Source organism: Phlebotomus argentipes, unplaced genomic scaffold (genome assembly GCF_947086385.1).
Source record: "Phlebotomus argentipes unplaced genomic scaffold, Phlebotomus argentipes genome assembly scaffold_4, whole genome shotgun sequence".
NCBI lineage: Eukaryota > Metazoa > Arthropoda > Insecta > Diptera > Psychodidae > Phlebotomus > Phlebotomus argentipes.
Window position 1 is genome coordinate 12,534,089 of NW_026776174.1, and position 21,051 is coordinate 12,555,139.

General features: G+C 43.0%; 4 protein-coding genes across 5 annotated transcripts; 3 read left to right on the top strand and 1 right to left on the bottom strand.

Annotated features, from left to right (window-relative positions):
- The first annotated feature begins 234 nt into the window (after nt 1-234).
- On the top strand, nt 235-12,655 carry LOC132257371 (muscarinic acetylcholine receptor M1). 2 transcript variants are annotated; one of them, XM_059754237.1, is made up of 2 exons: nt 235-564; nt 8,503-12,655. In XM_059754237.1, exon 2 carries the CDS (start codon nt 8,882-8,884, stop codon nt 10,676-10,678), a length of 1,797 nt encoding a protein of 598 aa, XP_059610220.1. In that variant the 5' UTR covers nt 235-564; nt 8,503-8,881; the 3' UTR covers nt 10,679-12,655. The 2 variants fall into 2 exon arrangements, with proteins under 2 accessions (XP_059610220.1, XP_059610221.1); XM_059754238.1 differs by lacking the exon at nt 235-564 and having other exon boundaries at nt 8,671-8,705; nt 8,789-12,655.
- Nucleotides 12,656-16,659: 4,004 nt separating this feature from the next.
- Nucleotides 16,660-18,101, top strand: LOC132258814 (uncharacterized). The gene is made up of 4 exons (XM_059756299.1): nt 16,660-16,929; nt 16,996-17,074; nt 17,272-17,516; nt 17,576-18,101. The coding sequence occupies exons 2-4, from the start codon at nt 17,030-17,032 to the stop codon at nt 18,000-18,002; spliced, it is 717 nt and encodes a 238-aa protein (XP_059612282.1). The 5' UTR covers nt 16,660-16,929; nt 16,996-17,029; the 3' UTR covers nt 18,003-18,101.
- LOC132258804 (putative nuclease HARBI1) lies at nt 18,009-19,738 on the bottom strand. Its single transcript, XM_059756287.1, has 4 exons — nt 19,483-19,738; nt 19,003-19,420; nt 18,859-18,937; nt 18,009-18,528 (listed from the first exon to the last, which is right to left on the bottom strand). Exons 1-4 carry the CDS (start codon nt 19,714-19,716, stop codon nt 18,009-18,011), a joined length of 1,251 nt encoding a protein of 416 aa, XP_059612270.1. The 5' UTR covers nt 19,717-19,738.
- LOC132258807 (protein HGH1 homolog) lies at nt 19,734-20,995 on the top strand. Its single transcript, XM_059756292.1, has 3 exons — nt 19,734-19,872; nt 19,931-20,100; nt 20,159-20,995. The coding sequence occupies exons 1-3, from the start codon at nt 19,788-19,790 to the stop codon at nt 20,993-20,995; spliced, it is 1,092 nt and encodes a 363-aa protein (XP_059612275.1). The 5' UTR covers nt 19,734-19,787.
- The last annotated feature ends 56 nt before the right edge of the window (nt 20,996-21,051 follow it).

The window sequence follows — 21,051 nt, forward strand, 5'->3', positions numbered from 1 at the left end:
AGGCTTTTGGGGCCAAGGAGTGCCCCAGCGCGCGGGGCGCCCGAGCGCGGGAACTCTCCGCTCGGCGCTGTGTTGGTGAGCACACAAGCAACTCGAGTGTGTGATATTTATCCCCCCAGACGGCCCCAAGTCGACACGGAGAGTCGCCGAGCGCAGTGCAAGAGCCAAAGCCAGAGTGTCAGTCAGTTGGTGCGTGAATCTCGCAGCGTTCAAGTCAGTCTTGGTCTTCTTGCCGTGGAAGAAGGCAGCACTGAGAGTCACTGCTCAAGTAATTGCCGCCACACGATAGCACAGCCGTCGTGTGCTGGTTAGCGGAGATTTATAGCATTGAGACAGAGCTGATTCTGCATTTAATTCGCGCAAGAAGAGTGACTTGTTGAAAAGTCGAGGTGTTGCACGTGAATAGTAGTGCTGCTTGTGGTGCTTGTGAACAAGTCTTCGAGTGCCTGGAGAGGACAAGTGCTTTTCTCTGCACCACAAAGAGTGAACATTGTGCGATACACATTCAAGAGTGTGTCTTTTGGCAGAAAAAATACACCTGAGCAGAGAGTGAAAGAGTCACAGGTAAATTTCTCAGAGATTCGTCACCGATCTTTGGGCCGAAGTTGTTCTTATCTCTGTGCCTCTGTGTCCAATTTCGCAACTCTTGTTCCCACCATTTGGTGTCCTCTTCGCTCCGCCGCGAGTCTATTTTAAGCAAAACTTCCTGCCATAAACAATTCAGAAATAGGTATCGACTGCAGACAAATTGATGATGAGGCAGAGAACAAATCTCTCGCACCGAGTTTCTTGCAAAATGCTCAATATACGCGCCATTCTTTATGTGCCGAGCATAGCTAACTTACTAACCTTCATAAAAATCAACAGAATCGTGATTTTATGGAATGAAACAGTCTCGATCACGATGCTATTTTTATCGCTAGTGTTATTTTTAAATAAATATTTAATCTTAAGCGTATTAATCAATATGAAATGCCGCTAGTTTATCAAGTTTATCTCATTGTTTCAGTCTTGCCGTGTCACAATTACACGGATTTTCCATTAATATCTACACGAATTATTGTAAAAAAAAATTATTCTCATTTAACACTGTGGCAAAATGGATGATTTCTCACCTATTTCGATGGTTTCTCTGAGTTTCTCAGAAATTCTCTTGGCAACACGTCAAAATCCTCGCCATGAATAGTGAATGTGCTTCAATCGACTGAGTTTATCAGCTTGATAGGGATTAGCAATCTCATAGAGAAGTAATCGTTTTTATATTTGTAAATCATAACTGGAGGGCGGAGTAATTCCATATGTTCTAGGTAATTAGATAAATTAATCAGTCTTGTTAATAATATGTCATTAAATTCAGTTTAAACACATGCAATGTGTGGCTTAACGTGCGTGAAAGATGGAAAGAGAAAAGTGATTTCGGTGTAAATGATTTCGTGGGTGGTGAAAACATGGGGTTTTTTTCCTCTGAAAATCAAGATCATGAAGAAGACTTTATTGTCAATATCAATTCGAACGATGCCACGAAGGTCGTGTTGTATTATTCTGAAGGATTTTTTTATCCATCATGTTGCAATCGATAAACGCTAATTCCTTACATTACGCGAATAATTCATCATATTGACAATTTTCAAAGAGGATTGTTGAAAGGATTAAAATCGCAGCAATTTATCTCAATTGACTTTCATCAAAATATTTACATTAATGCGAGATTATACACTTTTGGGTATTTTTGCAATTAGCAATCAAATATCTCTGAGTATTTGCTTTTCTACCATGTGAATTGATCATGGGAAAATCACGACTCGCCTCAGTTCTGTCGAAATATTTTCACAGGAATGCTTTTTATCCAATAATCGGCGTTGTTTTTATTAAGCTCGCTGGCCAAATAAACTCTGCAAATTTGTGGTGTTTTGCGGTTAACTCTCGTGGACTTTTGAGGCATTTATTAACTCACGTGAAGTGTGCGATGTTTGCTGATCAGCCACACGAAAAATCCATCAATTCTCGTTTCTGTCACAGATCAAAGAACTTCTCAGACGAGAGTTTCAATTCCCAAATGGCTAAATTGCTGCTTAACTTGTCAAGGGTGCCATCCTTGACTTTGCAAGAGCACGAAAATGATATCACACTATGTGTGGTATCTGGGACACTTCCTTATTGATATTTCACTCACTGAATATTTGTGTCAAATTTTATGGGCGAGTTTTCACTGTTTCTCATCAACCAAAAGGACGCGCGTCAGCCAAAGGAAAGTGGAAAGAGAGACAATTTGCAATATCAAAAGTTTCCCCGACAAAGGAAACTACAGCAAGAAGTGTCTTTAATCAGAGTGACGAGAAGTATCACTGGAAATTCGATAATGGTGTGCACAAAAACTGGTTGTTGGCTTTCTTGATCAAATTTGCCAATTTATGGCCGTACAGCAAGTGCCTCTTGTGGGAAAAGTCCTCTCGTATCTTTATTTGCTCCTGTCAATACATTCTTGTATGGTGCTAATAAAAATATTGACGCTCTTCTTTCAGGTTTATCGCATATTAATAATATTTGACAATAACCATATGCTTACGATAGAATGATGGAAAAAGAACACAATTTATTTTTATTGAACACTTGAATAAACAAGAGGGTTTTTCTCTCCTTTTGCTGCATAGTCAGAAATCTCTGGGAAAAGGGGGGAAATTTCAAGTTTTGGCATCTGACAATCTGGAGATCCCTAAATCAACCTTCTCAGCGCCTTTCTTGTCAGTCAATTTAGCAATTTTTCTCTCCGCGCCGCTTTTCGGCACAGCACTTGTGGCCCAATTGAGCTCATTAGTTGAAATTGAGGCATCAGCCGCCTAATTTGCCTATGTAGGCAGCTTTAAATCACTTAATTACCCTCTTGTGGCCAATTGGTTCAGTGCAAGAAATATCCGGAAATGGCTCGAGAGAACTGGACGATTTCTTCGCTCTTCTCATATGGCTGAAAGCACACATTGAGTGAGTTTCCCTCGAACTCTTCCACTCCTTCGCTGGCGAAAACTTCCCTTGGGATTAGCATGGAAATTTGGCTCGTGAGACAGCGAAATTCCAGTGTCGAGGGGAAGCCGGTGACGCGGAGTGCCATTTGGGGCCGCCGGAGGCATAAAGAGTGTCATAGAAGCTCCCCAGCCGGCGATGCGGATGGTGGAAATCGATTAATTAGAGCCATAAGACCAAATTTGCATAGTGTGGCGTCAGCCAATTGTTTATATTAATGCTGCACGACCGATGGCAATTGCTGTGCGTGCAGAAGCTCACAGAACTGCCAATGCCAATTGATATTCCACAGCAAGAATTCAAAAGAAAAAATCCGTCCATTATTCAGCTTCAGTGGCTGATCAATGAGGCGCCTAAATTGGAGTCATATGACTCGAATTAGAGTTACCAGCAATTATTTTGCACAAGAGTCACATGCCTTGAATTCAACATCTCATGAGGCGATCAGCTGAATTTTGGAAGTGCTCCAGTTCTGCCCGGCTCTCGCGCAAACATCAATTTATCACGTTCTGGGGATTCTACTTGGTGAATCACAGGGAGAGGCGCGTTTTTTCTCTCTAGTCAATTGACAAAAATTGGCATATCTTCCGTCCGGTTTTTGTGAATGAACCGAATGAACACACGTAAAGTGGTTAAAATACAACGATATTTTTCATCAAATGATTTTTTATGACAGCTTCCCAAAGCAAAGTTCAAAGACTTTTTCCCACATCTTCTCAGTAGTGATTTGAGTGCCGGTCTATGTTAAGATTTCCACCGAATCACAATGATGAGTTCTATTTTTTATCGAGGAAATTGAAATAATTTTCATCCATTCAACAACCATTAATAACATCACCAACAAAGAAGCACGAAAAAAAAATCATCGGATTTGCACGATTTTACAAACCATAATTTTCATTTCCCTGTTTATTATTTCTTTGTCTCCATTTTTGCCATTGTTGGAGCGCTTTTTTGCAATACTAAACACTATTTTTACTCACCAGTCATGAGGCAAGGCGTATTGTGTGAAATTGTTCATTGCCGAAAATGCTACACGACGACTTGCGTCATGTCTGTGTTATAAAATGCGGATACAATGGCTCTAAATTGTACACTACTGGTGGCGCAATCGGTGTCCTCTTCGCTATGGCGAAAATACCAATTATTCTCGCCCTCCGGCCGGCGCCCAAGCGCCGGCGTTCACAGAGATCCGCGCGGGTGGGAAAAGTTCAGCAGTAATCATCGACGACCCAAAAGTTTTATGTTTCTGCAAGCATGTGGAGAAAATTGCCCACCTCGACTTACACATTTTCCCATGGCATATCTGCCCAATACATTAAGTAGAGCTAATGGATTCGTGTCAGTTCGAGAGATGCCACATAACACCCATTGAGGGACACTCAAATCGAGAAGAATTTGAGATTCACCACGTCAGCTCTTATTCCTGTTCTTCATCGATGAATGACTCAAGTGGAAAAGTGTATATAAGGCACACCTCCATTTAAATATTCCCTCCTCATTTCAACCTTAATTGCAGTTGTGGTCAAAGCTGAAAACTCCTTATTTATAAATATAAAATGAGTCTTTATGCAAGTTAATTACACACTGAATTTCCCGTGAAAACTTGTCACATCGGGAAAAATGTATTTTATATTTATTATTCTGAATGAAGTACACATTTTTATCTATTTGACTCTTAAAGGATTCCTCTGAGAAATTTAGTCCATATGATATGGGATTTTCCCATGATTCTCACGGGAGTTTCCAATAAAAATTCGTTCAATAATTGCCATGATTTTTAAGCACATCTATTTGGTGTATTCAGCAAGAAACGCTGCAGTTCGAGAACTCTCCTTGAAAATTCCAATCCGCAATAAAGTTCTCCACCATTTGATGGTTGGGCAAATCAATGGAATATTACCGAGTAATCTTCCACATGACTTGACGCAATGCAAATGCATGATGTGAAAAATAATCACATGCAGAATTTACAGGTCCGCTCTGATATACTCTGGAAGAATTCTCGTCGCGCAGTCTGCAAATTAGAGAGCATCACTCCGTGTCAGTTGCCACAATCATCCCTCCTCTTCAGGGGTCATGTTTATTTACGAGTCTTTTGGTCTTTGTGGGTAATTTTCCGTCGCGAGAGAAACACACGCAGTCTCTCATCCCTCGGAGAGCGCGCGAGTTGACATGGGAATTAAAGGGTCATGCGGTTTTTTGCCATTCCTCATCATCAGTTTACCAACCCCTTCGGCTGATGGCTTTTCATTCTTCTCTCTGATTTCTATTTTTGTGCTCATTTGCATTTTTACAACTTCTCCGGGGAGGAAAAATGTCGTTTTTCCCCGTGGATTGTTTAAAAACTACTAATACTCATATATGTATGTCCAAAGAGTTAAAGCACCGCACGAGAATTTCCAGCAACTTCCGATCCTTCAACCCAACATTCCTCCCTGCTATTTATTTAGGAGAGAAATTAATTAAAATACCCACTTTGGGATGTAATTAAGACGTCTCCAGAAGCAATAAAGAGGACAATCATTTTCATTCATTTTTTCCTCAGCCACTGAATGGCAGCAGAGAGAATGACATGGAGGCATTAATTAAAGTGTTGGTAGAAATGTGTGAGGTGTGGCGAGCTTTTTTCAAGCTCACAGAAATCGCCAGAGAAAAAAGTACAATCAATGAAGTGGAACAACTACCACCCACAATGGCGGTTTTTTCCAGCTCTCAGTGCTTCCAGTCGCTGGTCTCCTTCCCTCAGCACTTATTTACACAAATGGTCACATAAATTATTGGCACAGGAAGATATAATTCTTGGACGCCTTCCCACGGGCAGGGCGAAACTAATCATCACCGCAGTCTGTTGCCGAGCAGGTCTTCTAATGATGCCTTCCAACGAGTTGTACACGGTCAATGTCTTCGAATGTGTGTCGATTTGATGGAACTCTTCTCGCTCTCTGGAGCCATGAAGTCACTCGACACAATGTGACCTTATAGATTCCCATGCTCGGTAACATGATCTGCAATTTTTCACAGCTCAACTTTCACACTCTATATTTTGATGAATGCCCAAAGGTATTCATTTACATGCGCGCGATATGATGAAAATTCTGGCAGAAAAACCGCCGCTCAATGATGCCACCGCGAGCGAATAAACTTAGTCATCGCAGTGGAAGATTTATACCAACACCCAAATGTAATTCCTCCGTGTTGGCCACTCGAGAGTCGCGCGAATGTAAATCAGTGTCACAAAATTACGTGTGTGTGTATTTTTACAGAAGGACCGCACCTCTTTACCCCGTAATTTATCTAGACACACTTCCAGTAAATTCTTTTCTACAACTTTTCCCATATAATACAGAAAAATGACAAGTGATCTTAGCCTATTTCCAGACTTATTTACGGTCCATGATTTCGCGGAAACAGAGCTATTTTTCACACGTTTATCATGCTCGAAAAATAAACTTTGTTCCCAATAATCCGTAAATTAAACATGAAGAGCAGACTTCTTCGGAATCTCATCTCAGCACTCGTCATTGCCGAAGAAAGAATGGAATTTTGGTTACAAATTGCTTTCGGCATAATATTTGCATACTAAAATGACCTCACTAGACCACAAACATGACCTAATCACTGCATTTACTTTCATGTGACGTTAATCTCACGTCATATCGTGAAGAATGTTTCTATATACAGAGAATTTCTGAGGGCAACACTCAAGGCGGAGCCCAAAAGACCTAAAAAATCACTTTTTGCCACAATCACACTATTTGAATATAATTTGTATTGTGATGCCACAATTATGACAAAGAAGAGGATTCTTTTGTCATATTTGCTGCATCAGAGCTTGGAATATCAGCAGCAAAATGTCAATATTTGGCCCTCTTCCAATTGTTAATCACGACCCTGATTGAGAATCAATGTCGCCGCAGTGAATCAATGAATATCATACATATTGTATGGCTTGTGATGCACAGAATGTTGTTCAAGCAAGTAAACCGAATCTCGCGAAATGGTAAAAATTCGACAATTCAATTATCTCACATTTCATGTGCTACACAAAGAGCGAGACAAGAAGATCAATAAATTATTGACTCTGTCATGTAACTGTGATAATGGCTGAGACACAGTGTGGCAGCAACACTGAATGAACCAAGAGTTTATAATTAACACATGCGAGAGAGAGTGCGATAGAAAAAGGATGTGTTAATTGTAACGAGCTGCCAAGCTGCCCACCTTCACGCCCCCGAAATAGAATGCCAATAAATGCCTACTTTTGCCATTGTTGCATAATGTTTGATCAGGGGAGGTCTTTTGTACAGAGCCATCAACAATAGCCTGAATGAAGCGCGATAGGAAGCCAAACATTCGCACATTTTCGATGTCTCTCTTTATCGGGTGTAATGCGATTTAGTGGTGCAAAGTCCAAAAATCTCATTCATATTCTCCCATTCTGCACATGATGCGATATGTCGCGTACATGACTAAGAAATATGATATTTGCTGTACGCATGAAAACGCTGTATTTTGAATTCACGCCACTCTTGTTTGATGAGTGCTTTACGCAAGATGAGAACAGCGGAAATTTCTGTTATTAAACGCCTTATTTTGCCATCTCTGGTTTGTTGATCCCGTGTGACTAATGAGAAGACGTGTGAAAGTTCTTCCAAAAGTTCCTCCGGCACAAAGACTCACTTTCATGTCTTCTCCTCGGAGCCGCAAGGAAGGCAGGAACAGCAGCTGGTATTCCCATGACATTCATGTCATTTAATCATATGTGGAACTGAAAGGAGAATTCAATTATTTACTATATGGTCAGCTGTGGAAATAGCTCACTCTCTCCTCGACATTGCCACTGAAACACTCTTAAAAGTAATTGCGGAGTGAGAAGTGCGGGACAGGGCAAAACGAATAGAAAATTCAAATGAAGCTCCATTCACAATGGGAGTTGCAATCAATTTTGTCGCGATTCGAGGTCAGGTGGCACAATGATTATCAATGTGTTAATTTTTAATACATTCTCCCCTCCCGCAGTCAATGTAAATTTATGAGATCACATGGCAGAGATTTTCTGTTGATTATTTCCATTTCCTTGTCTTCGTCTCTTCTTGACTTTGTCACATTAGTTTTTCCCATCCAACTCGCTTATGTGGGAATGCAGAGAAGAAAATGTGATGCGAGGAACAACAAAAAATGAATATCAAGATCAAGATCAAGAATCAAAAACAAGAAATCAAGATCAACAAAACAAGATCGAGAATCAAGTTCGAGAAATCAAAATAACAAAATCACGACCAAAGAATTTTGATATCTCAGATATCATATTCAAATATTTCATTATTATTTTGAATAAAAACCTTCAAATATCCTTTCTGATCAATTTTTCACCTAAAGACAAAGATTTCATATTCCACATTGTTCCCAAGAATGCCAGATCATCCATATGTTAAGCTAAGCACTGCTTTTCAACACTTTTCCCTTTCCTTCTTCTTTCAGACACCGGTCGTGACTTCACGATTTCTGCGAAGTTCTTCGCGCATATCACAATTCCATCAATTGCGAATTGTGCCAAAAGTCAGTGAATCAGAATCCAGTTCCTGGGAAATCTGAGCGCGGCACCAAAAATCTTGAGAATTGATTCTGCCTGCCGAGATATTCGAGTCGCCAGTAGACATTTTAGTGCAGTCATCAAGTATATTGTAAATCACAAAGAGTGACTGGGAAAGTTTGTGTAAATATTGACTCAAAATCATCATCTTTTGGATTCTGTGCGCGCGCCAAGCGTGCTGATTAAGTGATTTGCGCACAGCTGCTAAAGATGGGCGACTCATGGTGATGAGCTGCAAAGTTGTGATCTTGAAAGTAATGCGCAGAGATGGCCATAGATTTCTTCATCGGAGCCTTGCTGCTGCTCTCGGCCAGTGTCAACGTGCTGGCGCTGGGCGCCTTCTGGATGACGCCCAGCCTTCGCACCACCGCCAATCGCTTCGTCATCAATCTGCTGATCGTGAATCTCATCTGCTGCATCATTCTCGGGCCGTCGCTCCTGCTCAACTGCAGCGCCCTGAGGCCTGCTACTGAGGATGCCGACGAGACGCCCAAGTTCAGCTGCAGTCTCAACCGGACGGCGCCCGGCTGCTCCACGAACATCATCTTCCAGGAGACTGCGGTGTCGGAGAGCAAGAACACCATCGTCATCGCCGAGATCGACGAGGAGGTGGAAGAGCTGGATGAGTCGCCGGGACTGGGTGTTCACCTCTGGACGCTAGACGTGGCAGCCGCCCTGGGAGCTTTGTCTGTGCTCCTAGTGGTCGGGGACACGTGGTGCGCTGTGACTGATCCCCTGCGATACCATTCCCGCGTGTCCGGACCTCGTGCGTGGGCCCTCATCGGAGCCACGTGGTGTCTGGGCATCGTCTTCGGGGTGGCGTCAATTTTCCGAGGCGAGGACACGAGTTTGTACGAATCCGAGGGGATATATAGCGCTGTCTTCTCCTTCGCCTACTTCCTGGTCATCATCTTGTTGCCATTCGGGCTAGTGTGCGCCATGTACTGGCGAATATTCCGGGAGGCGCGCTCCAATGGACTGCGGATGCGCCAGAATGGCTCCTCGCCACTCCTCCAGAGTGCCCTGAATCTCACCTCTTCCAACGCCCAGACGGCCGCCCAGCAGAATTTGGGCGAGAGGCACTCATCCGTGCCGCCGGGCGGGCTGCTCATGAAGCTAGATAAGGAGTACGATGCCAAAGATTCCAGCACGAAGCCGCTGCTGCTCAACAAACACCTCGAAATACCAAAGTCCATGGACCGCAACCAGAACAGCATCCTGCTGTCGCTTTCGCTGGCCAGCGGCGAGTCCATGCGGCGGAACTACAGCGCCCGCCAGCTCTTCCCGCTCGAGCACCTGGAGGACGAGGATCTGCGCTGCGATCTGCGGCACGCGAACTCCACACCCAATTTGCACAAGCACAGCGCGGTCGTGGACGTGTCCGGGCCTCTGCTGCCGCTGCCCACGGTGCAGGTGCACCCCAAAGCTCTGAGCTATATGACATCCATCAGGCACCGGCTCTCTAACGCCTCCTCGCTGTTCAAGTACCGTGAGGAGTCGCGAGCGGCGCGCATCAGTATCCTTGTGGTGATCATGTTCCTCGTCTCGTACATCCCGTACGGTCTACTGATGCTGCTGGAGGGACACAGCGTGCCGCTCCTCAGTCCCGCCGATCGCACGCTCGTGGCCATCTTCGCGGTGGTGCTGGGCAACCTCAGCTCACCCTTCATCTTCGCCTACCGCAACAAGCGCGTCCGCCGCGGCGTGCGACGCCTTATGGGCATCGACGCCAAGACCAACGAGCGCTTGCAGCGGCGGCGCAACACTACCAAGACCAAGACCATCACTCTAGCCACGGGCGCCAAGACGGACCCCAAGAACACCTTCGTACTGGAGGTGGAGAAGTGTCCGGACTTTGCCGCCGATCAGCAGAAGCTCCACAACCAACACAACCTGCTGCATCCGCCCAAAATCCCAAGCTTCGAGCCGCACGCCAGCCCGCGCTCAAGCAACGCCGACTCCATCTTCGGCAAGAAGCGCTCCCTGCTCAAGAGGATGTGCGACACGTCGCGCAAGTGGGGCTGCGCCACGGACTCCTGTGCCAGCGAACAGACGGACGTGTGAGTGTGGAAATTATCACATCCCCAGATTACAGACTTTCTCACGCGGCGTCGCTTGACATAGATTCGGGGCATTAAGAAAGTTTCCATGGAAAATTCTCTGTCGCCATTAGACTTCCAAAAGCGCACGAAAGTTTCCCGCACTTAAATTTCTCACATTATTTCATCGCATCATGTGAAGTAGTGAGTGAGAGAAGACAAGTTGAACATGAAAAGTTCACATCACTGAGCGAGCCTCTCAATATTCGCTCAATTAATGCAAACGCTTTTTTTCTGTCTGGAAGACTAAAGCCGTGAGTCAGAGACTCTTTTGCCAAACTTGATTTTCTAGGAAATAAAACGTGAAATATCGCCTGACAGTCAAAAATAGATCTCAATTCGCAGTGGTTCAGAGACTATTTTCATCTCTGGCGCTGGAAATGTTTCGTGGCGCTGTTGGAAGCCTAATCGCGTGATCCTCAATTTATCATTCATCCGGAGAATTGAGTAACGATGCCAGAACAATGAGCTCTTCTGTTTACAAACTCAGAGATTGTTGACAATTAAGTTTATGCGGAGAAGTGTGTTACTAGAGGAATTAAGATTTGGTGCTAAAACACTTAAGTGATATCGATAGGAAGATACTTTCATTATGTGAAGACACGGAACTGTTGCATGAATCAAATTTACAGGGTTAGAAGAATAGCACTAAAGAGACGAATTGACAAATATTTTTGCACGCGCGGTTTTTTGGACGGAAAAGTCAAAAGTGTATGAAAAATCTGAAAGTGTGGTACAAATGCTGGCAAAATGTTCTTGTTGAGTAGTTTTATGCTCTTCTCATTTTTTTATATAAACCTACAATCAAGTGTATTATATTTAATTGTTATTATTGAATGGAAAAAAGTGTATGTTTACAGAGTATAGAACGCATGAAAGCTGCAAAGTATTAACTGAATTGACACAGAGAGAAGATATCATATTTATGAAACGTGATACCGAATTGATAAACTCGAGTGTTATTTGGAGCGCCTCTCTTATCCAATTAAATTCACTTCATTTTCTCCGGCGCGTCTCCAAACATGATTAAGTCAACTCACCCTCGAGACAAAGGCCAACCAGCTTCTAAATTGGCAACACTCTTAAAATTTCCTTATCATCGCAAAATCTCAGCCGCTTCTTTTGCAAAGTATTACAACTTGGCATTTTTTTCTCTCACTGTAAATCTCTAATCTAAACGATTCCACAGGCGATTTTTAGGCAATAACTCTATCTCTATGGCGATATTATGGTCAGCATAAAAGTCTAATACGATTCCTCGACATTCGCTGCCCACAGATTGTGCATTAGTATATTTTATTTATTCTATCTCAGCCTGTTTTCCTTTCGACAATGAGTGCTGAAATGTGGGTGGCATAGTGGAAAATTACGCTGACACCATTGCCCAAACGCATAAAATGAAGAATGTTTTCACAACAGAGTCTAATGAGATACTTATTTTAGTTTACCTGAAGATGACACTACAAATTGTATCAATTATAGTGAAATTGGAATTTATTTTTCTACAGCTTGAATTACATTTTAATTCGTTCCGCTAGAATTTAGATTAATACATGTGTAAATAGTCTAGGAAATAAATTACTGTATAATTGATAAATATAGACAAATTATAGAATATTGAAGGACGAAGTGAATTGTCTCAAAGAAACAGAGTTTATAAGTAATTATTAGAAGAAGGGAATATTTACATAAATTGCTTTTATCGCCCTTGGCGACTGGCAATGCTCTCTCTTGCATTCATTTCTCTGTAAATATGATATGATTTTAAAATGTTGCATGCTTTGAAAGAGTAGAACGCATGAGTTTAATGATCGATTGATTTCATAGATAGATTTACGCAAAATGTTTATTAGGATATTTTCAAAAAAGTTGTCTGCGCGTATGAATGTGTATACATATATTGAAAAAAATACTGAAACAGATTAAAGGACAAAAACTCGAATGAATTGTGTTTTCATCTTCAATTTCCTGCAATTGAATTTGGTGGAAAAAATTCTTTTGAAGTCGTCATGCAGCGAATGGTGTCAGTGTCTATTTTGAGGCATTGCACAAAAAATTGCTCCAACGCTTCTCAAAGAGGCGAACAATTGCTTAAATTGAAAGTTTTTACTGGCGAAAAGTAAGTATTCCATAAATGTCTATAAAGCATTTGAAGAGATCAAGGTAAGAACTTGAGTAAGAATATGTACAATTTATCCAAATGGATTTGATGCAGCACATTTCACTTAAGCATATTATTAGTTTATGTGTGTAAGAACACAATGAAATATTTCAAAGATATAAATAAGATTTGTTTGTCTAAATAACCTTCAAACAAATGTTTCCTCATCGATATCTTTACTCTTGTGCATCTTATTCACACAAATTTCTTTCGACGTTTATTTATTTGTTTTCAGAAGAAAATAACCTAACAAATATCTCAGTTTTGAGTATATAAAGTGTGTAAATTAATTAATGTACTATCATTGATTGGTTAACTAATTCACAAAACTTTTCTATGCCTACAATGTAAGTTATATCTTATCAGTTTATCAGTAGCTTTAAATATAGTAACACTCATAATACAACCTCACCAATTTCGCTTTTTCGGGTTTTGCGGCATTTCTTCGCGTAATCATATAATTATGCAAACTGTGTAAAAGAAAAATTGTATTTTTAATGAGTATTCAACTAATTCAACACTTTTATGTAAATGGATGTAATTTTATGTACTGCGCTAAGAAATACAATTCAAATTGTTTTATTACGTCCTATAGGCTATTATAAAGTACACAATGAACCATAATTTTTTCACAATGGTTCGATTTTATGAATTTGCACAACTATCGGAATCTATTTTCTAATCGCCTGCACTAGATTTATGCCACTTTGCAGCCTCTAGAGAATCGATTTGGCGTCTAAGTAGAGTTTTTGCCACGACAGACAATTTCATCAATAGAACCATACATTCTGACGAGGAACTGTTGAAGAATGCAAATTCGCATTCAATTTATACAGACACAGAGCGATTTTTCCAATCCATTGCGCCCGTAAAAATGTGAATTTCCCACTCGAAAAGCGGCAGCGAAGCTGACAAACATATTGCCTGCATGTAAGACAGTCTTATTCAATCAAATGCCACGGTGAGCCTCTTTCGACCAGCGGAATGTGTGTGCATTTGAAGCATAATGCTGAATTTTACGCCTCCATGGCTAATTCACCTCCACGTGAGAAGTTGTCATAACATAATGAAGAGATAAATAGTGTGTTTCTAGTCGATCCAGCCGATATTGCCTATATATTGCAAGCTGATCTGTGATGTAATGCTTCAGCTGGAGCTAATCGCGTGCTAATGTGGAGGTTTAGTGTTACCTTGAAAACGGCTCTTTCTCTCTCTCTCTCTGTTATACTTTCAAATCCCATGTGGATTGTTTAAGAGGCAAAACCACAAATTACTTGCACTTTGCCATATCTCAACATTCCTTCCTCTCTCTCTCTGTTCTCTCTAAAATCGGAGAGGCACCTTATTTGGTGCTCTCACCTGGCTTTGAATCCACCTGGGAAACACCCAGGGCGACATTTGATCCACGCTTTTCCTCTCTCGGGCAAATTGCATGCGCGCCTCTTTTATCTCAACGGTGAAGGTGAAGCCGATAAATGCGAACTGCACGAGATAATGGCAATTTCCACATGCAATTATCGAGTGATATAACTTGAGATTCACTCTTGCACTTGACGCCTTTGATAACGCATTTCACGCTGCCATCGCGATGATATCTGTTTACGCAGCGACCATGATAGCGTTGACTGATTGTCGCAGAGCGACATATCATTGTCCACGCCAGAGATAACAGCGCCAAACGATCTCTGCTCCACATTTCCCTTCGCTGTCTCTCGAAAACTTTTTCCCGCTTCTGCAGAAAAAAAGCCATCGCCGGAAGAAAAGTCGTAGAACATATTATCAAACTGGATTGTAGCCTCAATTATTTTTCAAAACAGACCCTCTTAATCTGCCCCAAAGTTCGTGGCGAGCATAAAAGAAATTGTCACATGAGAGAAAGGGAATGTGTCGAAATTTTCACCTGAAAAAAGAAACGTGATTGCATTATTATTGCGGCGACGGTGGATTTCTGCCCGTATCGTAAACAACAATGACCCCAAATCACCCTGAACAGTGTCACATTTTATCGGAGCGACAGAGAACTCTTCACGCTGGGATTCCGCCGAATTATCCGCCAAATCCGCCAACTAAATTCAGGTGAATCACTCATTTGCCGGCCATTTATCATCAATGATTTATTGGCGAATAACAAGAGAAGAGTCTCGATTCTTTTGCTGTCTCTCTCTGGCCATTTCATGAGCAAAACACTCGAGATTTTCCTCCAAGTCACATTTTCAGCAAAAATCGCCCAGCTATGGAATCTTAGAGTGTAAAAAAGCACTCAATTGTCCATTGCCAAATGTGTGATATAATTTATAGTGTCACACAAACTGGTCAAGTCAAAATATCGTTGGATTAACCACCCATTCTCATATCGAATTTTGACTACATTTCAGGGAAATTAAGAGTATTTTTGAGAATTAATGCCATTCTTTGGTTAAAAGAAGTGTGAAATAACGTTAAATATGTTTAATTACAGGCCATAGAATTCTGAAAGAAACATTATTTGATACTTTCTTTCTCTCTTTCAATCTCATTTTGGTATATTCATGCAAAAGAACGAATATTAATGAGATTTAAATCGTAATCCTCTATTGTCCTAAACGGTCCGCAATTTTCCCGACGAAGAGACCGTCTTTGAGAGCATATCTTGACTTGACATCTTCCTTAATAAGCAACATATCGAAATGGCCCATCTTCCGTCTTAAGCGCACGCAAAGCTCTGATAAATGAGATCAAATATTGTAAACAGTGGGAAGAACAAAAGACCGCAGATAAAGTCCATGTTCAATGAATTTACCCACATGCAAAGGGACTCGTGGGCGTTTAAAGTCACCTCGCCGTAAACAAGAAAACTCTGCACGGCGCTTTAAATGAAATTTCCTCTGGCGCGCGACAAATCAAGAGGAAATTGTCATGAGCAAATTTTCCAGCTTTCCATCGATCTAAAATTATACCGTAAGTATATAATCACGTCACTAATTGCGGTTAGTGAGCATAAAATTATGCGCCCCCGCCGAAGGAGATACCGCGAATCCTTGTATGCAGATAAATAATTTTCCGCGCGATACTGCTTGTATCTTTTGCGTCAGTCTGTTTTCCCAAGAGATGACGAGTAAATATTGGAGAATTATGAATGGAACGTGCATTGACGTGAGAACACGAACAAAATATCCATTCGCTCACCTCTCGAGCATCTCAGCCAAATGTATCATTGTGCAAATGGACGGTAAGTGGATCTCCTCCACCTCTTCCGAATGCTGATGCTGTCCGATCATCAGTGGAAATAGAAATTCGCTTATTTCTCGAGTGATTTTCTTTGCAACTTCGTCTGTTTGCTGGACAAACAGAGAGAAATGCCTTCATGACATATTGCTATACTAACATATTTGCCAGATGTGTTAGATCATAATTTGACTCGCTATCAATGGTAATTTCTTGCGAAAACAAACTTTTTTATTCTCCCTCAAAATATTTGCAATCAAATCGACAGACGTCGTTGAATTTGAACTGACTTCGTTGAGCTTTGACTTGCGCCAACGCTTATAAGGGAAGTGTCTTGGATAAAAGTGAAGTTTTATTTTCTTCGCGTATTTTTACACAAGAGTTTCAAATTATGTTCCTAATAGCAAAGCTTTCGGAAGTTCCTCATCTCATTTATAATGGCACACATCTATATATTTTCCTCAATAATTTTAATAGATGAGCTGAAGTCAAAAATAATATTATTTTACACACTTTTCTACTCACAATTTCAACACATTCGATGCAGCGCCTCTAACGGAAATTCGTCGAAATCCATTGTCATTCGCATAGTGAAGCAAAAAATGTTTTGAAAACAAATAATCCTCTTAAAATTCCCCAAAAATAAGCTACTAATCCTCAAGAAACCGTACTTTAGTCATCACGAACATCACTGCATGCGGCTTTCCTCTGCGTATCCGCAATCTTCCAAGGAGTTCCAACGAAAAGAGCAGAGTTTTTAGTGCAATCGCGAAAAGGCAACCAATTCTAAAGTATTTCGAGTCTAGTTGAGAAACCGGGTATTTGTTGGCTTCCTGAACTTCCTGAAATTGGTAAGGGATGTTGTGGCATTTTTGTGGGCCTGAGAGTGTTCTCTGAACTGGTTGTTGTGCTTCCAGGTGAGAGTGGCCAAGCCGAAATTCCTGCGCAATCATGGACGATCTTTCTGATTCGTCGGACGTTTTCATCAAACTCGAGGTAAATGAACGGAAAATCCGTCAATTTCACGGAGAAGCTGCCAACGGCGGAGCTCTTGGCAAGCAAGCTAATCTCCCGGGCGTAATTGAAAATCAATGAAGATGTCGCGACGAAGGCTGGATGAATTTGCAGCATGCTCAATGTGACAATAACTTTTTCTTTTCCGCTTTTCTTCCATTTTCTCGCACTCCGCGAAGCCCGGCGACTTTTCCGAGACGGACACAGTGGACCAGGAGCCGCCGAGGAAAAAGAGAACCGATTGGGATCACCACAACACATCTCTCTTGCTCAAGTTCTGGCGAAGAAACCTGCCGACGCTGCGCAGAGAGAAGCGTCACTCGAAGACCATGGAGGAGATCCGGGAGGCGCTCTGCAGATACGGCGTGCGGAAGACATCGGCAGAAATCAAGTCCAAGATGAAGAACTTGCAGTCCAAGTACAGGTAAAACGTCCAGCTTCAGTTCGTTCATCGTTTAATCTCTAATTGTTTGTGTTCCGTAGAACTGAGAAGAGCAGGATGAAGGAGAACCCAAAGTACAGAACCACTTGGGTATTCTACAATGACATGCACTCTATGCTGCTCAATAATCCCATGTCCAACGATCCCTTGAAGACTGAGGACGCCGAGTTCGCCAACAATGTGGAGTCCAACTCCAATCACAGCATCGTGTCAGTCGAGCCGCCGGATGCACCGAAGAGCCTGAAAGACGAGCGCCCGCCCACACCACCCACACCGCCGGCGCCCAAGCGACCAGACGGCCGCAAGCTGATCTCGATCCACGAGGATCTGCTGGAGGAGATCCGGCGCGCGAACGCCGTGAGCGAACGCAACGACGAGCGCGTGAATGAACTGCTGTACGAGGCCAACGAGATCGCAAAGGAGCAGCTGCGGCTCACGAAGGAGTTCTTGGACAAACTAGTGCAATAGAAAGGATTACTGGCAGCTCATCAGGGCGTTTGCAATCTCGTCCCTAATCCGCATGCCCATGCCGTCCTCGTCCATCGGCACGAGCGGCGGCACTGGGGTGCTTTCGGCGGCCGTGAAGTCCCACGACACGTCCTCCCTCTCGATCAGGATGTTGTGCATGATGCAGGCCGCCTTCACGAGGAGCGGCAGGTTGTCCGGCGCAATGTTCTTGCACTTGCCAAGCCTCGGGAACCGCTGCCTCATCATCGCGAAGGCGTCCTCCACGCACTGATGCGCCTTCAGCAGTGCCGCGTTGAAGTCGTGTTCGCGTGGCGACAGATCCGCGTGCTGGAATGGTGTCATGAGGTAGGGCTGCAGTTGGAAAGACGCGTCACCCGCGAGGAAGATTGGCACGGAGCCGTCGACGAGTTTCCTGGACATGCTGTAGAACAACTTGTTGCACTTGTGGTAGTCTTTGAGGCAGGACTTCTCGAAGAGATTCGCCCTGTCGCTGGGCGCGCCAACCTCAACGTAAGTGAACTTTCTCCTGAAAGCCGAAAGAGAGCATTGATCAAAAGGAATTCTTGGGCTCAATTCAATTGGAAGCATAAATCAGTCAGCTTTCTTGGAGAACTCAAGCCTAATTTGTGCTGCTTTTCTTGTGAATCATTACTTCGAGATAAGTCGGAGACGAGTAGAAAAATACTCTGTATCTTATTATAAAAATGATCAAAATGAACTTGAAAAAGCGAGTTTAAGTACTGATGAAATTCATGATCGATTGTAAAGATCTTGACTGCTTTTTATGCTCTCCATATTTCAAGACACTTTTTGAGAATTGATTGAGCCTTGATGATAAGAGATTAAACTGAAATACCTGTAATCAGCGGCAGCGAGAATCTTCACAGGAGAACGCATGTTTCTGGTAGAAATCTTCACGTCCACTCGAAAGTCTCCTGAAAAGACAGGCAAAACAGTCAAAACCCTGTTTTTAACACTCCTTCAACACCAATCTCCTCACCAACTGCGCCGTAAACTTGAGGAAGTCCTGACAACTCCTCAAACCCCTTTCTAATCGCTGTGATGCCCTCTGCACTCGGAGGATAGGATTTCATATACTGTTCCTGGAAAATCTGAACGATTGCTGAGCAGAACTCCAGAAGAACTATTGAAACAGTGATGCTGTCGATGCCAAAGATCACGCCGACGGTCTTGAAGGACTCCGTGGAGGTCAACGCATACAGAGAGGTGGCAATCTGCTTCCAGACAGGAATCAGTTTCAAGGATTCTTTCTTTGACATGAGGAATGAGAGATTGTTCAGGATGAAGTGAAATGAAGATCGTGAGATGTGGAATTGCTTCACAAAATCCTCCTCAGACAGCTTTGGCATCTCTCTATCCAGGAAGACTATCGGTCCTCTTGAGCGATTATGCAGAGCCTACAAAGACAGTCAATTGCTATATTATCCCTTTTCCTGTGAAACGTGCGAGCACAACTCACCGAAGCTGGATGCTTGCGAGATCTTTCACGCGCGATTGTGGCCAGATAAATCATCGTGAGTCGCTTGGCTCTCTGCCTGGCCAACGCGCTGATCCTCTGGTGGATGAGGGCGCGCATCCGTAGCTGCCGGATCCGCTCGGACTCCGAGCGAAGGAAAATTTGGAAAAGCTGCTCCGCAGACATTTCGACGCTTGAGCAAAACTGACAGGAACTGACAGTATTTATGTTTTGCATGCTGACACTGCGCCACCACGTGGGAATTTGCTGATGTAACCAGAAGTAAACAAGAAGCGCGTGTCCCGAAAATGGAGACTTTAAGTGAATTTAAGGCCTTTCTGCAGAAGGATTCTCGGTTGGATCTGAAAGCTGTGGCCCTTGCGCATATTTTGAGTGAGTTGATATGAAAAATATTCTGAGAATTGATGTAATTTAAGGTGATTTCTCTCAGGTCTCAGTGGCAATGTTGACAGCCGGGAATTGCTCTCCAAATCTCCGGATATTCTAGGCTTGATTCTGGATTTGACAACAGACCCAACAGCAGCAATCAGCAAAGATGCCACCTTCACACTTGTGAACATTTCATCGGAAGAAATTGGAGCAAAAACCCTTCTAAAAGAGGTGAGATACAGGAAGCAAAACTTCTTGATCAACATCTTAAGGAAGCTTTTTTTTCTAGTGTCCGGGGCTTCTTGAGAGGCTCTTCAGTGCAATATTCGACGAGAAGAACACATTAGCAGATGCATGGTGCATGATCTTGTGCAATATGTCTCGCCAGGAAGCGCTCGTGGAGGAAATCCTGCAAGAATTCGACAAGGATGTTGAGAAGATGAACAGACTGGTAATTTGTTTCACCAGAAAGGGCTTCAACAAATCCGGATGCAATCTTCACTACATCGGTCCGGCTTTCAGCAACTTTTCCCAGTGTTCCAAGGGAAGAGAATTGCTGTGCGACAGAGAAAAGATGTTCTTCCAGAGGATTATGCCCTTCGTGGAGTTCAAGGATAGCGTGATTCGTCGAGGAGGTGCTGTTGGGTTCCTGAAGAACATCTGCTTCGACTCCACGCGGCACGACTGGCTGCTGAGTGAGGAGGTGAACGTCTTGCCATACATTCTGCTGCCACTCGCTGGACCGGAGGAGTTCGACGAGGAGGACAACGACAAGTTGCCCATCGAGCTGCAATACTTGAGCGCGGATAAGGAGCGCGAGGACGATCCGGATATCAGGAAGATGCTGCTGGAGTGTCTGTTGCAGTTGTGCGCCACTCGCAAGGGGCGCGAATTCCTGCGGCAGAAGGGCACTTATGAGATCCTGCGCGAGCTGCACAAGTGGGAAGTGAAGCAGGGCGACGAGAGTAGGCAAACAGTGCTTGCGTGCGAGAACGTCGTCGATGTGCTGATAAGGACGGAAGATGAGATCGGTGAGGATAATTTGAAGCACGTGGAAATACCTGAAGAGGTGAACAAGCAGCTGGAGAAGTTGGATGTGCTCAATGATGAGAATGTGCCACAATGATGCATTTATTACATAATTCCGCATACAAATGGTAACAGTTTTCACATTATCTCTGC